The sequence below is a fragment of the Haematobia irritans genome, chromosome 5, assembly GCF_050003625.1.
Source record: "Haematobia irritans isolate KBUSLIRL chromosome 5, ASM5000362v1, whole genome shotgun sequence".
Lineage (NCBI taxonomy): Eukaryota > Metazoa > Arthropoda > Insecta > Diptera > Muscidae > Haematobia > Haematobia irritans.
In genome coordinates, this window is record NC_134401.1 from 8274225 (window position 1) to 8293043 (window position 18819).

General features: G+C 32.3%; 6 protein-coding genes across 6 annotated transcripts; 4 read left to right on the top strand and 2 right to left on the bottom strand.

The window, feature by feature from the left end:
• Positions 1–84: 84 nt before the first annotated feature.
• POSH (SH3 domain containing ring finger posh) lies at positions 85–9281 on the top strand. The gene is made up of 8 exons (XM_075312729.1): positions 85–588; positions 656–764; positions 1106–1512; positions 1574–3252; positions 3325–3498; positions 3554–3883; positions 3957–4098; positions 8401–9281. The coding sequence occupies exons 1-8, from the start codon at positions 475–477 to the stop codon at positions 8431–8433; spliced, it is 2988 nt and encodes a 995-aa protein (XP_075168844.1). The 5' UTR covers positions 85–474; the 3' UTR covers positions 8434–9281.
• Positions 9282–9542: 261 nt separating this feature from the next.
• Positions 9543–10486, bottom strand: LOC142240990 (uncharacterized). The gene has a single exon (XM_075312730.1). The coding sequence runs from the start codon at positions 10484–10486 to the stop codon at positions 9575–9577; it is 912 nt and encodes a 303-aa protein (XP_075168845.1). The 3' UTR covers positions 9543–9574.
• Positions 10487–10539: 53 nt separating this feature from the next.
• On the bottom strand, positions 10540–11027 carry LOC142240992 (uncharacterized). The gene is made up of 2 exons (XM_075312732.1): positions 10852–11027; positions 10540–10695 (listed from the first exon to the last, which is right to left on the bottom strand). Exons 1-2 carry the CDS (start codon positions 10963–10965, stop codon positions 10609–10611), a joined length of 201 nt encoding a protein of 66 aa, XP_075168847.1. The 5' UTR covers positions 10966–11027; the 3' UTR covers positions 10540–10608.
• A 265-nt stretch (positions 11028–11292) lies between these two features.
• Positions 11293–11858, top strand: UQCR-6.4 (Ubiquinol-cytochrome c reductase 6.4 kDa subunit). The gene is made up of 2 exons (XM_075312733.1): positions 11293–11452; positions 11641–11858. Exons 1-2 carry the CDS (start codon positions 11406–11408, stop codon positions 11759–11761), a joined length of 168 nt encoding a protein of 55 aa, XP_075168848.1. The 5' UTR covers positions 11293–11405; the 3' UTR covers positions 11762–11858.
• A 543-nt stretch (positions 11859–12401) lies between these two features.
• Rab4 (RAS oncogene family member Rab4) lies at positions 12402–14220 on the top strand. Its single transcript, XM_075312731.1, has 4 exons — positions 12402–12618; positions 12697–12777; positions 13122–13454; positions 13521–14220. Exons 1-4 carry the CDS (start codon positions 12603–12605, stop codon positions 13733–13735), a joined length of 645 nt encoding a protein of 214 aa, XP_075168846.1. The 5' UTR covers positions 12402–12602; the 3' UTR covers positions 13736–14220.
• Positions 14221–14844: 624 nt separating this feature from the next.
• LOC142239181 (enoyl-[acyl-carrier-protein] reductase, mitochondrial) lies at positions 14845–16183 on the top strand. The gene is made up of 2 exons (XM_075310944.1): positions 14845–15144; positions 15200–16183. Exons 1-2 carry the CDS (start codon positions 14925–14927, stop codon positions 16057–16059), a joined length of 1080 nt encoding a protein of 359 aa, XP_075167059.1. The 5' UTR covers positions 14845–14924; the 3' UTR covers positions 16060–16183.
• Positions 16184–18819: the final 2636 nt, after the last annotated feature.

Here is an 18819-nt window from a genome sequence, read left to right on the forward strand (position 1 = left end):
GGAATTTTTAGGAGCCGCGTAGGGAATTTTCAAAAAACTTCCTGGCATCACTGCTCGCCTCTGTAGTTTAAATTCTATCGTGTGTTTGCATCAAAGACTTTGGATATGACACATAGATTTTTAAATAATTTAAATTTTTAAGAAAGAATATCAGAATATCACCTTTTGTTAATAACTTTTAGATTAATTAAATAGACATATTTGGTAAACACAAGGTGATTTATATCGAATACAATTTTATAACTGACAGCAGGCGAGCGAGTGGTGCAAGTGCACTTTGTGATTGTATGTGTGTTAAATTTGTATACTCTTTCATTTTTTGTCAAAGGGGAGCACTGAAAGGGAGGTCACACGTAATGTGTGTGAAAAGAACAGAAACGAAGACTTGAATGGAATGTTGTTTCGTTGAAGTTACACAGAAAAATGAATAGTAATATGTAAATTAGTTAAAATAATAGCAAAAACTTCGAGAAAATGGATGAACACACATTAAATGATTTATTGGAATGTTCCGTGTGTTTGGATAGACTAAATACGTCCTCCAAAGTACTGCCATGCCAACATACATTCTGCAGGAAATGCCTTGAGGTAAGTAAGGGGACGGATAGTGATGAAATTCCTTGAAACCAAAGCCTTCATAAATTTTTTCTTGCAGGTTATCTATGAGAGCCGTCAAGAACTGAGATGTCCTGAATGTCGTATACTGGTTGATACAAAAATTGAGGATTTACCTCCAAATGTGTTGTTAATGAGAATTTTAGAAGGTACGTTTTATTCCAACCCACACAATGTGTCGGAATTTCTTTTAATGGAATATTTTGCATTGGAATCTTAGCCATTAACAAATGAAAGATAAAAGAAGATTTTGATTTCGATATCCAATTTAAACAATTTTTATATTACATTACGAATGTTAAAACTTTTTACGTATAACCGCCTCCCTTATTCTGTATTGGATATCATGTTGATACATGTGTTGCGGGTTCATGTTTGTTTTCCAAATCTTATTTGTTTATACGTGATTTTATTGCCCCTGGGTTTATCTATTTCGAAACAGTTCAATGTTTACTTTTCTAAAAAAATCTCTTTATCTCTTTCAATTTAGGTATGAAAAATGCAGCTGCCACAAAACAAACTACATTACCACAAAATGAAACGGAAGTAAAATCCGAGTGCATAAAACCCTCTTCGAGTTCTGCAAATCCAATTAACGAGACCGTTCAAATAAGGCAGAATCATAATCATAGACACAATAACAATGTGACACATGTTCAACATCAACTCCAGCAATTACCAATGGGTGCTCAAAATCAATCCCAACCAGTAAACCAAGCTAGACGTAATATTGTGCCTCATGCGTATGCTCTCTACGATTTTGACTCAAATGAGCCCACCGATTTGAAGTTTAAAAAGGGTGATCTAATACTGCTAAGACGTAAAATAGATAGTAATTGGTATGTCGGCCAATTGAAAGGTGGTGTGGAAGGAAATTTCCCCATAAATTATGTACAGGTTAGTTGACACTTAGTTCTAGAAGAAATTTTATCTAACAAATCTCCATTTCTTTCATCAGGTTGTGGTTCCTATTCCCACATCACAGTGTATTGCCTTATACGATTTTAAAATGGGTCCCAACGAAGAGGAAGGTTGCTTGACTTTCAAGAAAGGCACTGTAATTCAAGTTTTGCGCCGTGTTGATCAAAATTGGGCTGAGGGTAGGATTGGTTCTTTAATTGGTATATTTCCTATTGCATTTGTTGAGCTGAATCAAATGGCCAAGCAACTCTTGGAAAACTTTTCATTGCCTTCAACGTCTGCGCAACAAAGTATAACTCAACAAGTTAATAATGTTCGTGATTTGCCACCAATACCAGTTATAGAATCGACTCCACTTGCCGCTTCCAGTGATAATGTAGTGCCCTCGTCATCTTCAAATCCTCCTTTGATTTCTGTTGTGTCCAGTTCATCATCATCTAATTCATCTGCCACCACAAGTCCAACATCCACTACCGCGAATCCTTCGTCTTCATGTTCAACCACTAATTCATCCACGAATACTATATTCCATTCCATGCCTAACAGCCCACAATCCTCAATGCCAACAACGCCACAACATTCCGCTCATATTACTAATGCCTCAAATTCAGTCCGAATGCGCAACGATTTGAAGCATAAAAGACATTCACTAAATGCTTTATTAAATAATGGCAGTGCCTTAAGTATTATGCAAAGCACAAATCGACATTCAGCTGAAATCTTAAGTGTTCCAAATGACTTTGAACCCGAAATGGGACCAAGTACTTCAACGGCTACAGGTCAAACTACAGCAGCCCGTGAGCAACAACATCATTTATCAGCTGCTAACATTAGTCAAAACACTTCGCCGTTACAAAATCAATCTCAGCAGGCATCAAACACTGCATCATCAACACCGCGCCATAACGTTTTGTGTGTGCAACAGAACATCCCACCTTCTTTGCCTTGGGGGTATTTGGCTTTGTACCCATACAAACCACGAAAGAATGATGAATTGGAATTGAAAAAAGGTTGTGTTTATATGGTAACTGAAAGATGTTTGGATGGCTGGTTTAAAGGCAAAAATTGGAAGGATGTGAGTGGAGTATTTCCGGGAAATTATGTGACACCCTTAAGGGCCAGAGATCAACAGCAACTAATGCATAGTTGGAAGTTAATTCCACCTGCAAATTGTGCTACCATATCCAGCCATATGCAAATGAGTAATCACACATTTAGCGGTAATCCAACACTACAACAACAACAACAACAATCAAATTATTCATCTTCAATGCGTCACGATTTAGAGAATATAAACGCCCGTCTTACCTTGGCCAATTTAACACCTCACCAAGCATTGCCACCTGACCTACCTCCACGTCATATGGGGGCAGGTCCTGGAAATTCAAGCATTCCTCAACAAAATTTGTCTTCAAAGGAAACACGTGATAAAGAAGCCCTCAAAGAGAAGCCAACAACCACAGGTTGTATTTCATCCTCATCATCATCATCGACATCAACATCATCCGCTTCGGCGGGATTGAAAAAATTTTTAACGCACATAAAATCAAGATCAAAATCGCCTGGGGCAGCAATAGTGGCTGCTTCAGCATTAGCAACGGCACAAATACAGTTTAATTCCTCAGCAAACACAAGTAAACCTACGCAGCAGCAACACCAACAAGCACAAAGCGGAACACAACAACTTACATCAACAATTACACCAGTGCATGTTAGGTAACTTACTATTCCCATGTGAAGTTAATTAATTTTAGAATCATTAATGTTTCTTTTTGTTTACATCTTCAGGTCAGGCTCTTGTCCCAGTCAAATTTTGCAAAACACCCCCAATGATCGCACCCGTATTCATAATGAAAATAAGGATGAATCATCTATAGCTAAAGTCCAACATCAGCAGTCACCTCCAGCGGGTTACGGTTCTCAACGCATAAAAACCGCAAAAGAAAGACCATCTTTAGAAAAGTAAATGTGAATGAAAATATTTTGATTTCATAAACTAATTTTTTGCTTTAAACAGTTCACGTCCTACAATTGATTCTACATTACGCAGTATTTATGCTAATCACATACAACAGCAATCCAATGTTATGCCTAACAAATGTAGCCAACAATTGCAACAAACCATGCCACAAACATCGAATATAAATTTCAGTAGTCCCCCAACGGCAACGGTCATACATCGTAAATCTCATTCCTTGGATGCCTCGAATATTTTGCAACCATCCCCAGCAGCCACAAGTACATCTTTAGCGGGGGTGGCAACGACCGTTCCTCAATGTAATATAAATGCAGCCGCCATTCATGCAAGTGCTACAACGAATACATCACAAAATACCATGACAGAGAGGTAAACATGATTTCATAGATGTTTCATGAAAATTATACTAATTTATTTTATTTCCCTTTTTAATGCAATTTAGTCGTTTCCGTTGTGTTGTTCCTTATCCCCCAAATAGCGACGTTGAGTTGGAACTCCAAGTTGGAGATATTATATATGTTTATCGCAAACAAAAAAATGGTTGGTATAAAGGTACCAATTCTCGAACTTATAAGACTGGTTTATTTTTTTTTTTTTTTTTTTATTTAGACGTTATAAAACTTAATTATATAAATTCAAATTATATTAGTGCCTCAGCGCCGATTGGCATAGTAGAGGCTAGTTGGCAAATTTATATACTATTAGTTAATATTTATATAATACTTTGAGATCAATTGTAAAATTAAAACATTTCGTTTCCTGTACAACACATTAGAAGCACTAAGTTATTGCTGTATTGTGACTACAAAGGAATACATCAACATTTGACAACAAATACTCTTTTAATTTCTTTTTAAAAGTAGAAATTGTTCTACACTCCCTTATCGTATCTGGCAAGTTATTATAATATCGTATACCAGAATATTCAATACGTTGCTTTGTCGTTTCGGTTCGGCAAAATACAACCCTCAATCTCCGATTGTTCCTGGTGTTGAAAACAGTTTGATTTCGCACAAATTGAAACGTGTGATGACCTATGTCATGAAGGCATTTGTAAACATATACTATAGTCTGAAATTTGTATACTCCATATATAGGTAACACAGATGGAAAAATTGTTCTATAAAGATCTAAAGTTGAATGGGCCAATTCTAGATTCGCTACCAATTTCAATGATTTATTCTGTAGTCGCTGCAATGATCGTAGAGCTATAGTGTTTTTACAAGCATATATAGCTGCCAAGTAATTCAAATGACTCTGTATTAAACTTTGATAAACAATAAACTTGGTATTCTGGTTAAACTTATGCTTAAATTTGTATAAGAGACCCAGTGAAGATGATACTTTCTGTTTTAAAGTATGAATATGTTCATCCCATGACAAATTAGACTGCATATGCAACCCCAAATATTTTATGGAGCTTACTTCTTCAATCAACTTTCCTCCAACATTTAGGCTAAATTGAGAATTGAAGCGAACAAAAGGTCTAAAACGGATCAACTTTGTTTTAGATTCATTCACAAACAGTTTATTAAGACGCATATATTCCAAAATTAGAGCTGCATCTCTTTCCATATAACACTTGGTTGACACCTCCGATTTAAATGGATAAATTATGCATATATCGTCAGCGTACATAAACATTTTCCCAAAAAGATTCAGGTTTGCAAGATCATTGAGATACAAAACAAACAAAAGAGGACCTAAAATACTTCCTTGTGGCACACCAAATTTCACAGGAATCTCCTCACTTCTTACATCACCAATTTGGACAAATTGTTTACGGTTTTCTAAATAAGAGCTAAAAAGTCTTAGTTCAGATCCACGAATGCCATAAAAACGTAATTTTTGTAACAAAATACTATGGTCAATCATGTCAAAAGCTTTTGACAAGTCGAAGAAGATCCCCACAGCTCCACTATTTCCTTCATCTAACAATTTACAGATGTAGTTGACGACACTTATTGTTGCGTCCTCCGTCCCACATCCTTTCCGAAATCCGTATTGGAAAGGATTAATCAAATTATTTCCGTCGATATAAGTCACTAATTGACGATGAAGTATTTTCTCAAAAATATTATTCACAATGGACAAAATGGAAATCGGCCGAAAATTACTGATTGAAGTAGCTCCCTTTTCCTTCGGTATTGGTACTATTTTATGAATTTTGAAGATATCAGGGTATTTCTGGGTTTGAATCATACAGTTAAAAATCTGTACTAAATGTGGACTAATTATATCGCTGCAATGCTTCAATGTAGCTATAGAAATGTTATCATGTCCACAAGACTTATCTACCGAGAAGCCTAATATTTCATCCTCAATTTCACTTGAGCTAATCTCAATAAGTTCGAATGCAGTTGTATTGACACACATAGTTCTCAAGAAATTAAAATTGTCACCCGAACAAACTTCTATCTCATCCTTAAGTTTGCTGACAGAATCTGAAAAATGTCTATTCAGTACTTCAGCTTTGTTTGTATCAGTCACAATAATGTTACCATCCGCATCACTAATATTTATTCGACGTTCAGAATGCCTGCCAAGTGTATTATTAATGAAACGCCAGGTCTTCTTCGGATCATTCTGACAACTTAACAACTTTGTCTCATAATAATTATTCAGTGAATCTCTGTAAGACTTTCTTACAATTTTACTAATCCTTTTCAGCTGTTCCTTTAGACCATCATTATCTGGTTGTCTCTTTCTTCGCTTAAGAAGTTGTTTCTTATAGTGCATTATCTTAAACAAGTTTCCATTGATCCAAGGAGTAAGATTATCTTTCAATCTTTCACTACGAAACTTCAAAGAAATCGAATTGTTCGTTGCCGTTTGAATACAACTTAACAAACCATTGGTATCGCGTGATGCGTCACCGTTATGTATAAATGAATTTAACCGAGTATCCAGATCATATCTTAATCGATCATAATCGCAAACTACATATTTCCTTTGTACAACTTCGTTTAGTTGTAGTTTAATATCTATTGTTGCATATAGTATATTATGGTCCGACAAACTACATACTATAGAATCAATGACCATTGGCTTTGAAATATTGCTATAGACCTGATCAAGGCAGCTACCACTAACTGGTCGTGTTATCATGTTGTGGCAATTGTTAAAACCATAAGACAATAGTGTATTCAACACATCAACAAAAGAAGTTTCCTCCAGAGCATCTATATTAGCATCCCCGACAAAGACAGAGGGCCTTCTACCATAACGCTCAAGGTATTTATCTACAAAATTTATAAAGTGTTGGGGACTACATTTCGGCGATTTATAAAATGAAATAAATATAATTGGACTTTGATCCACCTTAATACCCGGTAGACTGATTATAATATAGTCTATAAAACCAATGCTAGTGCACTCCAACGTAGTACAACATACTTCCTCACGAATAAATATTGATGTTCCCCCATACCCATCCGATCGACAGCAATGTATTGATTTATATCCTGGTATGTTATATATCTGACAAACCTCACTTTTAAACCACGTTTCTTGCACTGCAATTAATGCAGGCAATACAGAAAACTTTGCGATTAAACTTTTAAATTTGTTGAATTTTGTAACTGACGAAATGCTTCTTATGTTAACACAGATAAATTTAAGAGCTGTATTATTTAAAAAACGAAATTTGTTAAATTCATCTATATTCGAAAAATAGTAACTATCTAACATAGAATCTAAAATAATTAATTGTATGTAAGCAATAAATCTAAATACCGTATATTATATAATATTTAAGTAGCAGAACCATACTCATTTTCAGACTCTTCGTCTGGCTGGATGACTTGACGTGGTCGCCGTTGCTGCTGTTGATATGTTGTGGCTTCCGAAATTATTTTATCAACTTCTTCCTCACTTCTCAAGAGCCTCGGTTTCGAAAGTTCACTTCGCTTAGCAAAAACTTTACTTCCACTTGTATAAATAGAGCGGAACCCAATATTCTTCAGTACTTTAGCATACTTGTACAAGCTTAGTGTTTCACGGCTTAAAAAATCATTTACAAATACTTTTTTTGTTTCCTCTTTTTCCCTTAATTTAGGTTTGATAGCCATTAGATTTGATTTGGCTTTTTTCGAATTGAATTTCACCACAGCCGACTGATTATTCTTATCATTTTTCTTCAAAAAGTACGCATCTGCAATGCTCTGTGGCTCCATAACAACACCAGCACTAGCAGATAATTTTATAACAGCATCAACAGCTGATTCATTATCAGTTGCCTTTAAGCCAGTAACCAAACAATCATATTGTACCCTTTGGTCGTTCATGTACTTCATCGACGCTTTCATAACACTCAACTCTGCTTTCAATGCTTTGTTTTCTTTTTGCATTGCCTCTATTTTTTTCTTGTTCTCAGTAACACCTCTCAAAATATCATCGTATTGCTTTGACATGAAGTTCATTGTGTCTCTCATTGCACTCAGTTCTGTCTTCAACTCTGCTCTCATAGCACTCAGCTCAGCTGTTACAGAACTGTTATCCACACTATTGCTATTGTTTACATTCGGCACACAGAAATCGCAAAAGAATTCCTCATCATCATGGTCAAGCAAATGATCGAATTGACGTTTGTTTAAGCGCGTACAAATTACATGGAATGTTTTGCTGCATTTATCGCACTCTATGCTTTGATCGCTATCTTCTACATTCAATTGACATTTGCCGCAAATTAAAACTCTTTTATTTAGACTGCGTCTGCTATTTCCGGGCATCCTTCAATAGATAAAGCTTCGCTGTGTGTTTATTTGTTAACAACAAGTAAAACGAAGTTGCGAATTGCTTTGAATATAACAATATTTGAAAATTAAGTCACAACGTCGGAACTGAAGAAAAAAAAATCAACTTTACACGGGCAGGGTTGCCAACTTTTTCCTGCTTCATTTGTTGAACCCGATTTATAAAAGAAAACAAAAAAGACTTTAATTGTAGATTATGTTCAACACATAAAAATTTGTTAAATTTTAAATTGATATATATCCATTTGTTTCCTCGAAAGACAACACAAAAACACACAGACATATCGTGCAGCACAAAGACTCCTTAGTCTTTAATGTTATTCGTACCGACTTCTCAAACTGCCATGTTTATTTAAGTTTTTTTATGATATATTTTAAAACGCTGGTCGCTTAAAAATCTTTCGCAAATCCTATTTTTATTTCCTTCGTTCAAGTTTTTATCATCAATGTTGCATTTGATGGCATAGCCTAGTAAAAGAATGGAATTATATAAATTGTATAACTGGCCGAATCTAAATGTCGTATTAGAACCACCCTGGCTAATGGCCACATTTTGTATAGGACTAAATAGTTTTGTTTGATTTTTTGCTTCATGTTTGGTTCTATTTTGATAGAATTTTTTGGCGATATTGAAAACTTGAACACAATGCATAATAAAAAACAAATATATAGCTTTTAGTTATTCGTTTATTAATCGAAATGCTTCCTTAATTATACACTTACTATTTTCTATTTTTTTTTTAAGTTGATATATCTCTGTTAAATTATATATATAATGTACTTTACACACCCCTTACCTAAATACGAATCCCAATGGTGATGCTTTAATGTGTTTCTTTGTAAATAGTATGTGGTAATCCAAGCTACCACAACTTGCAAAATATGAAGTTTCACGTGTTTTATGAAACTTTACATTTTTTTTAATATATATGTATAAATGGAAAATTAATTTACTAACTTGAATTTATATGTCGACCTTCATTAAAGTAAAATTAAACCCCATATTAACAGAATGCTTTTGTATTATTTTTGGTTTATTAGAAAGAAATCGGTCATTTTTAGGGCCCACAACTTATGGCTAAAAAACAGAGTTGAATATGTTATTAAATATGAGCAGAAAAGCATATGTTCCTATTGTGGATTTTTTTGATATTATTTGTCTGATCCTTTGAATTTTGAATTGAATTTGGGGTCTGGGACATATGCCCATAGTTTTTGGCTTTAATTTGAGTAAAATGTTTTCTTTTCCATCCCGGAATAAACATAACAATCAGTACTGTTTTATAAAAAATGTTTATTTTTTTTCTTACAAAAATACTAGGTTAATATAATCAAATAAACCTCTATATGATGAAAAATTGAACTCATTTGTACCGCCTATAGAATCCATAGTGAGATATATAGTATATAAAACTTCTTGCAGAATATAATTTTTCAAATTGTCATTTTGTACATACTGATGTCCGTTTGCAACATCCAGTTTCAAAGAGCTAAGATAAGTTTCGAAAAACGATAAGATACTTTGGCGAAAATATTTGTTCGTTAAACAAAGTCGATACAATGACTTGCCTTTAGAAGAATTTGCAACACATTTAAAAATTGAATTTCGAAAATGCGCCACACACGCTGTGTTATTTTGGCCATCTTTCATAGCATTACATATCATATTTTCCAAAATTATGCATTTTTCATAATAAATACTATGTTGATCTTCACAAAATATATATCCTAATATATCAAATTCTACATTTAACAATATTCTATTCAAGGCTGTATCTATTTTCGATAGAGGCAATGAGAAAAAATTTCGTATTATTACATATAATTGTTTTCTCTTTGGATGTTCATACATTTGAGTTTTAATCGCTATATTTTGGATATCCATCTTGTGCGATAAATTCTTATTTACGTAGCTAATAATGTTGTCAACGATTACAGCATTATAAATTGAATTGGAATTCATAGTCACATGTTTTAAGAAAGCTGGAATTAAAATAGATTCTCCCATATAATATAATCGTTTCTTTAGCTCATTATCAGATGAAGTATTTTTATTGCCTTCCACAGATATATTCTGATGAATATATGTGATCATTTTGACCATTTGTTCTATGTCTTTCCATTCGAATTTCGATTCAGTTGTTATGAAATGGATAGCATTTGAGCATATCTCCAGAAGTTCAGAATCTGTAGGCTTATCGGTGGTTGTGATATTCATATTTAGAAATCTTGATAAAGTCTGCAATCAGGTATTATATAGGCAGTCTTGGCTTATTGTTTATATACTTTAGTAATAGCTTTATTTAATTAACAAACTTATTTTATAACAAGAAATTTTACTCAGTCTGATTTCTTGTAATTTTGATAGCAATTAACAGGATCAGTCGCAGTGAATTTAGAGTAGGCCACTTTACTCGATTTAAAGTTCTGGAAAGAAAAAATGCAATAAAAACTTTGCTATAAAAAATAACATATCTTCCGATTTGTTTAGCTTTGAAAATTCCAAATGGCAAGGATGAGGACTAGGACTACTAATCCTGGCCTATTCATACCTTTGGGGTTTTAACAATCAAGCCAACTCACCTTGAAATCTCCAATAATCAAATACCAAAGATAAACAAACACAATTGGCATTAAATTAAATGCTATAAATAATTCAAATAGACCAAAGGATGTTCCAAAAAACAACTCCATCATTTTTTAACAAATTCAGGTGCGACTCAAAGAATGACGTTAGTGCTGTCATTCAATGACTAATAAACAGAATAAGAATTCAGCATGTACTGCCATAACTAAATCAAAACGTGGCAGTAGAAAATATACATCGTCTGTGAAGAATGATAAAATAACATAAAAGCAATATGTTTATTGAAAATGTTAAGTCATTTAATTCAGAATTAATCATATTGAATCATTTCAATGGTTTCAAATTGCGAAACGAAATCGCTAGTGTTGAATGCTTTCATTTAGAGCAGCATTTCGACCAGTGGCTGACTATAAGATATGGCAACTATTTGAAGAAAAAACAGAGTTGCTATATACTGTCAAAACCCACAGCTGTCATATCGTGGTATCTTGCAAACGAAGAGACCGAGAACATTTGGATTATTTAGGATTTCCTAAAAAAGTATAGCAAAATGAGAGTACCCTTTGGAAAGAAACATGCTGAAATAGCCACTTCCTTGTAAGTAAAACAGTTGTTATTAAATATATGTGGAATATGTAATGCATGTAAAATAATCCATAGCTTTTAGCACAGAAAAAGTTTTGCATTGCATAACAAATGCCATTGAATTGATGCCTGCTTTTTCCTCAAGATTTACACCCAAAGAAAAAAACTAAAATTATTATATATTTTGTTTTTCATTTTAGTGTTTCCTCTGCCGTTGGTTACGGTGGAGCTGCTACCTTGGGTCTGTTGTACTTCACCGACTGGAAATTGGTTCTCCAATACGTTCCATTCTATGCTTCAAAATTCGATAAAACCGAATAAATGTGTTCGTTTATTTCTTCTCCAATAGACTTTAATATGTGTAGTTAAATTTTAAGATTATTTGAGTCAATAAAACTGAGATTTGACGTTGCATAGAGATGATGTGGGATTCTTTGCATGAAGACCTGGCTATGGGAACTTCTTTGTTCCACGATGAATTATATGACAATAAGTGGAAGAAAGGCCTATGGTCATACATAATCTTAGAATTGAAAATGGTACTTATTAAAGGATAGACATAAATCAAGCTTTTTTTTTCTTCAGAAAACGGATATTTATATAAGGTCCTTTAATATTCAATGCAATAAATTGTGTCACTAAAAAAATGTACATTCCATCCTCAACATATATTGCAACAGGCCTTACAAGTGGCTTGCATTTAAAAAATTCTTCAATATGTTTAAAATACTAAAATGATTTTGAGAAGTTATTGTTAATTTGTGGTCAAGGGTAATGTCTGTTCTCCTAATTTGAATTGTATTATAAACATTTGAAAATTATTTGAAAGCGTGTTGAATATAAACATTTCTCCATTGCTTCTCGCTTTAAAGAATTCTTGCGCCGCCACATGCATGCAACGCCTTCATTATTTTTACTACTCTAAAGAGAAAGTTTGCGATTTTATTTAGTTATTCTCCTTAGAGATAGATGACATATGAGATTGACAGAACATGGAAACATAACAAAAACTTTAGTCATTTGGAGTGTGAAAATAAATAGTATTGTTTTTATGTAAAATCGAGTTCAATTTCGTGGTAAATAAGCATTTTATTAAATATCGAACAAAGCCACTTGAGAATTTAACAAAAAATTTGACGAACGAAATCTTAATTACAACAACATGTCTGAGTCCTATGGTAATCTTTCGTCGACAAGTTTTTTTTTCACTAATTAGTTGTTGTGGTTTTTGTATGTGTTCCCATTTATATTTTCAGATTATTTGTTTAAATTTTTAATAATTGGATCTGCTGGCAGTGGAAAAAGTTGCATTTTACACCATTTTATCGAGAATAAATGTAAGTTGAAAAAGTCCATTACACCACCTGGAAATATTGCGTATTCGCTATTAATATTTGGAAGTGTCATTGGGGGAAAAACATGTAACAAGTTTGTAAACGGGAGTAGTCTAGAGGGGTAGGGGCTCTAACACCTTCGGAAAATTTCTTTTGTTACCACCCTCTCTATCCAATTACTATATTATAAGTGAAAACTGGCTTCAACTGCAATCAAAACATTGACATAATAGTAAATGAAAATAATATTGATTTTTTGAAGTAGTTGATAATTACTGAATGATTTTCGATTATATCAGCTGCTCAATTTTTCGAGACTTAAAACTCTGCTTTATTTATCCTTTTAGTCAAAGATGACAGCTCACATACCATTGGTGTTGAATTTGGCTCGCGCATCGTTAATGTTGGAGGCAAATCTGTAAAATTGCAAATATGGGATACTGCTGGCCAGGAGCGTTTTCGCTCAGTTACTCGTTCCTACTATCGGGGAGCGGCTGGAGCTTTATTAGTGTATGACACTACGTCACGAGACTCTTTCAATGCTCTTACAAATTGGTTAAACGATGCCCGTACCTTGGCGAGTCCAAATATAGTAATACTTCTGGTTGGCAACAAAAAGGATTTGGAGGAAGCAAGAGAAGTTACATTTTTGGAGGCCAGTACCTTTGCCCAGGAAAATGGTAGTATTTGTATATTTTGTTACTCAATATTTAAGTTAAGCGAATTGGTTTGGTTGTTACTTTCAGAGCTAATATTTCTTGAAACGAGTGCTAAAACTGGCGAAAATGTTGAAGAGGCCTTTTTGAAGTGTTCCAAAACGATTTTGGCAAAAATAGAAACAGGTGAATTAGATCCCGAGCGTATTGGTAGTGGTATTCAATATGGAGGTGCAGCATTGAAAAATCTCCAACAAACACGACAACGTAGCATTAACAAGCCAGATTGTGCTTGTCGCGTTTAGATACAATGTGTTTATATGTGGATTAACGACATTTTGTGTTTTATAAAAGAAAAAACGAATTATTTATATACTTACATATTCAATATTTTTTACTTATACTTAAATCTTTAATACTTTGCAAAATAATACTATGTGAATCTCGTTTAAAAATTAAGTCAATCATGCAGACATTTGTGTTATTCATTCCAAGTGTTAATGTCCCTGTTTCGTTTTTAGTATATCCTTGCCTGATTTACATTTTGTTTCCAATTTACAAAAAAAAAAAAAAATGTCGTATATTTATTTGGCTCTCTTTTTTAAGTTTGTTGATCTTTTTTTATATCAAATTAATTTACGTTTTTGTATTCAAAATGCCGGCATATATATTGTGGAAAAACTTTTATCGTATGTTATCTTATCTTATCTTATCTTTACCTTGTAAGCATTTCTATTGTATATAAGACCAATGCAAAATAAATAAAGTAGAATATAAAGTATTTACAAAATTGGATACATAATTGAAATAGACGATCTTCAGGCTTTACCGAATTCCACTTATAAGCAATAAATGCTCAAAATTTCAATTTTTGGGCAAGACAACTCGTGAGATTAATTTTCACCTCTTGGAAGTTGAGGTCAGTTCACAATGGCACATGATAGTTTTCCAAATTAAAGGTGGATACTAAGTTCGATTTTAGCCGTTGAAAATCAAAAATCAATCTGTAAAACCATGATTCAAACATTTTTTGCTACATTTGCTATAACTTTGTGGGGAATGATCCATAGCAAAAATTGAAATAAAAATATTAAAAAAAAAATTGGCTATTTTAGCGCGATAATGCTAACTTAATACTGACTTTAAACGAAAAACTATGTCATTATTAGAATGGTTATTACCATTATCATTAGTTTTTTTTTATTTATTTATGATTTTTTATTAGTTTTTATTCCGTAATAGAAACTCTCCATGACTGAAACATATATGTTATTCTTCGTGTAATACTATTTGAAATAGTGTTAAATACAACTGTTTCTCAAACCTTTAGTTTTTGTGTAGAGAACAGCTGAACTAAACGCACTACCGTTCTTATTTAGTCATGGGCAGTTTTGTTGTAATAGCAAATGACAACGGCCGGTTTTGCAAGTAAACACTAACAGCTGATTGCAGAAATTTTTTTCTCGAGATTAATTTTTGTGAAAGCGAAAGAAAATGTTTAAATTACGACAAATCTATGATACTAGTATTAGAATACGGCCATTTTGCCGGAATATGGCTGTGTGTGCGAAAACTTTGAAGTTCTCACAATACGGAGAACCAAATGAAGTTTTGGAATTGGTGGAGGAAAAGTTGGATTCTCCCAAGAACAAACAGGTTTTGGTGAAGATACTAGCTGCGCCTATTAATCCAGCCGATATTAATACAATACAAGGTTTGAAATTAAAAAAAAAAATAAATAAAATTGTTTGCTCATAATTTCAATTTAGGAAAATATCCCGTCAAGCCGAAATTCCCTGCGACCGGAGGGAATGAATGTGTTGGTGAGGTTCTCGAAGTGGGAGAAAATGTCAATAGATTACAAAAGGGTCAACTAGTTGTGCCCTTTGCTACCGGCCTGGGAACCTGGACTACTCACGCATTATTCAACGAAGACCAACTCATGTCAGTTTCTAATAACATAGGAATTGCTGAAGCTGCCACAATTACGGTAAATCCATGTACAGCATATCGCATGCTAAAGGATTTTGTTAAACTATCACCTGGAGATTGTGTCATACAAAATGGTGCTAACAGTGGAGTGGGTCAAGCTGTCCATCAAATCTGTAAATCTTGGGATCTTAAGTCGGTGGGAATTGTAAGAGATCGCCCCGATATAAAAGCTCTAAAAGATTATCTAAAGAAATTGGGAGCTACTGAAGTTCTAACCGAAGAAGAGTTACGCACTTCTACAATTTTCAAAAGTGGCGATTTACCGAAGCCACGTTTGGCCCTAAACTGTGTGGGTGGCAAAAGCGCCACAGAAATTAGTCGTCAATTGGCTGATAAAGGAATGTTAGTTACATATGGTGGAATGTCCCGTGAACCTGTCATTGCTGCCACTGCTGCATTAATATTCAAAGACATATCGTTTCATGGTTTTTGGATGACTAGGTGGACTAAAGAAAATGCAAATTCCCAGGAACGCATGAAAATGTTTAGCGAACTTTGTGATTTGATGACACAAAAGAAATTTATTGCTCCTGTCTATGAACTGGTACCATTGGAGAAATTTAAAGAAGCCACATCAGCTGCTTTAAGTTTTAAAGGTTTTACCGGAAAGAAATACATTCTGGATATGAGAAATTAAGTATGGCATATTTTACGTTCGAAGGGAAAATGGGGCTTTCTTTTACAAATTGGCTAGCTCTATTGGAAAATTTAGCTTTAGAAATGTATTGAAATTGAAAGAAAAATATCTTATGAACATAAAATTATTATTTTGTTTTTAATTTTCCTATCGTATGAGTAATATTTTGAAGGTTATTAATAATAAAACGTATACAACCAGGTGGTTGGTGAAACCGTGTTATTAGCTCACAAAGACAGCAAAATAGAGTAAGAGAGAGAGAGAGAAAGAGTGATCAAATTTGAAATTCGATAAATAGAGAAAACTAAAGTTTCTGCTCGATTTTTTAATAAAATCTTGCAAGCGGTAGCAAGTAAAACTCATCAATTTTTTTTAGTAAAAAAATATGTGCAATATATTTTACCAGGTCAATTAGAAGTGTAATAAAACTATGCCAATTCCTTTAATTGTTTTAAAAGCTATAAATAAATTTATTGGTATTCGCGTATAGAGTTTAGCAAATAGAGTAAAATCCATTCTTACTATCTTGCTAGTTTTTTTCTGGAAAAGTGCGCACACAAACCTATTATATCCTAACAAAAGGAAGAGATATTGAAGTAAATTATACACTTAAGGCCGTGTTTCTAGTTGTTTCTCTCGTAGACACCAAAATTGAAAATGAAATGTAAAAAAAGCTTGAAGGGAATGGTCCGAAAAATCAAGTCAATAAGAAAATTAGTTCTGAAGGCAAACGTTGGATATCAGTCGGGTTATTTGGCTTAAAAGTACCTCTTCAAGTTCTTATATTGTATTCCAAATGCAATATTGCCTACATTCCCACCCAATCCGACTGTGTGTGTTTCTTACCATTGCAAAATTGTCAATTTTTTAGAATTCTTACTACGTAAAAATATCTATTGAAACCATCGCACAAACACTATTTTAAGACCTAGTTCTATTGAACGTCAGTTATCCTTGTAAAAATGCGGTAGTCAGTGCGACATTCTCCAAATAAAGAAATTATTTCAAACAAGATCCTTAATAGTAAAAAGTTTGACGTCACATATTTAACAGTGAACCTACAAATGTATATACATACATACGATATAGATTTATACTATAAGCTAATAGATAGACCTACACTGTTTAGCATATCGAGACGAATATAGGTACATAAATGTTTTTGTTGGATTGGTATATTTTTTTGCAACAACTTGTATGAGTTTTAACCCTAGACCTGTGACATACATGGGTGTATACAGAATTCTAATAAAAGAGAGGGGGAGACATTATATGAAAAGTAAAGTATAAACCAAAAAAAAAGTATGCTATCAACAGAAGTGATCGTTTAAAGATAATGATTTTGGATATTTTGTTTTTATTGACCACACCCCATTACCTAGAGATAGCTAACACACCATATTCCGGAACATGGCGATGTTGAGGCCGATTGTAATCATCAACAGAGAAAAAGAGGTAAGGAAGGTTATACAGACTACAAAAATTAATTCTCAAAAATAATGATTTTTTTTTTGTCACAATTTTATTTCCATCGAAAATTTTGTCAAAATTTTATTTCTATAGAAATTTTTTTTCTATAGAAAATTATGTCAAAATTATATTTCTATAGAAAATTTTGACATAATTTTATTTCTATAGAAAATTTTGTCAAAATTTTATTTCTATGGAATATTTTGTAAAAAATTTACTTTCCATAGAAATTTTTGTCAAAATTGTATTTCTATAGAAAATTTTGTCAAAATTTTATTTTGATAGAAAATTTTGTCAAAATTTTATTTCTATAGAAAATTTTGTCAAAATTTTGTTTCTATAGAAAATTATGTCAAAATTTTATTTTGATAGAAAATTTTGTCAAAATTTTATTTCTATAGAAAATTTTGTCAAAATTTTATTTCTATAGAAACATTTGTCATAATTTTATTGCTATAGAAAATTTTCAAATGTTTTTTTTTAGAGACTACAAAAATTAATTCCCCAAAAAATACTTTATTGTAAAGTTTTGTTTATTTTATTATAGGAATTTTGTCAAAATATTAGTTCTATAGAAAATTTCGTCAAAATTTTATTTATTTTGATTTTTGTCAAAATTTTACTTATATAGAAAATTTTGTCAAAATTTTATTTCTATAGGAAATTATGTCAAAATATTGTTTCTATAGCAAATTTTGTCAAAATTTTATTTCTATAGAAAATTTTGTCAAAATATTATTTTTATAGAAAATTTCGTCAACACTTTATTTCTATAGAAAATTTCGTCAAAATTTTATTTATATAGGAAAAATTTTACTTCTATAGAAAATTTTGTCAAAATTTTATTTCTATAGAAAATTTTGTCAAAATTTTATTTCTATAGAAAATTTTGTCAAAATTTTATTTCTATAGAAAATTTTGTCAAAATTTTATTTCTATAGAAAATTTTGTCAAAATTTTATTTCTATAGAAAATTTTGTCAAAATTTTATTTCTATAGAAAATTTTGTCAAAAATTTACTTTCTATAGAAAATTTTGTCAAAATTTTACTTCTATAGAAACATTTGTCATAATTTTATTGCTATAGAAAATTTTCAAATGTTTTTTTTAGAGACTACAAAAATTAATTCCCCAAAAAATACATTATTGTAAAGTTTTGTTTATTTTATTATAGGAATTTTGTCAAAATATTATTTCTATAGAAAATTTCGTTAAAATTTTATGTATTTTGATTTTTGTCAAAATTTTATTTATAAAAAAAATTTTGTCGCAATTTTATTTCTATAGAAA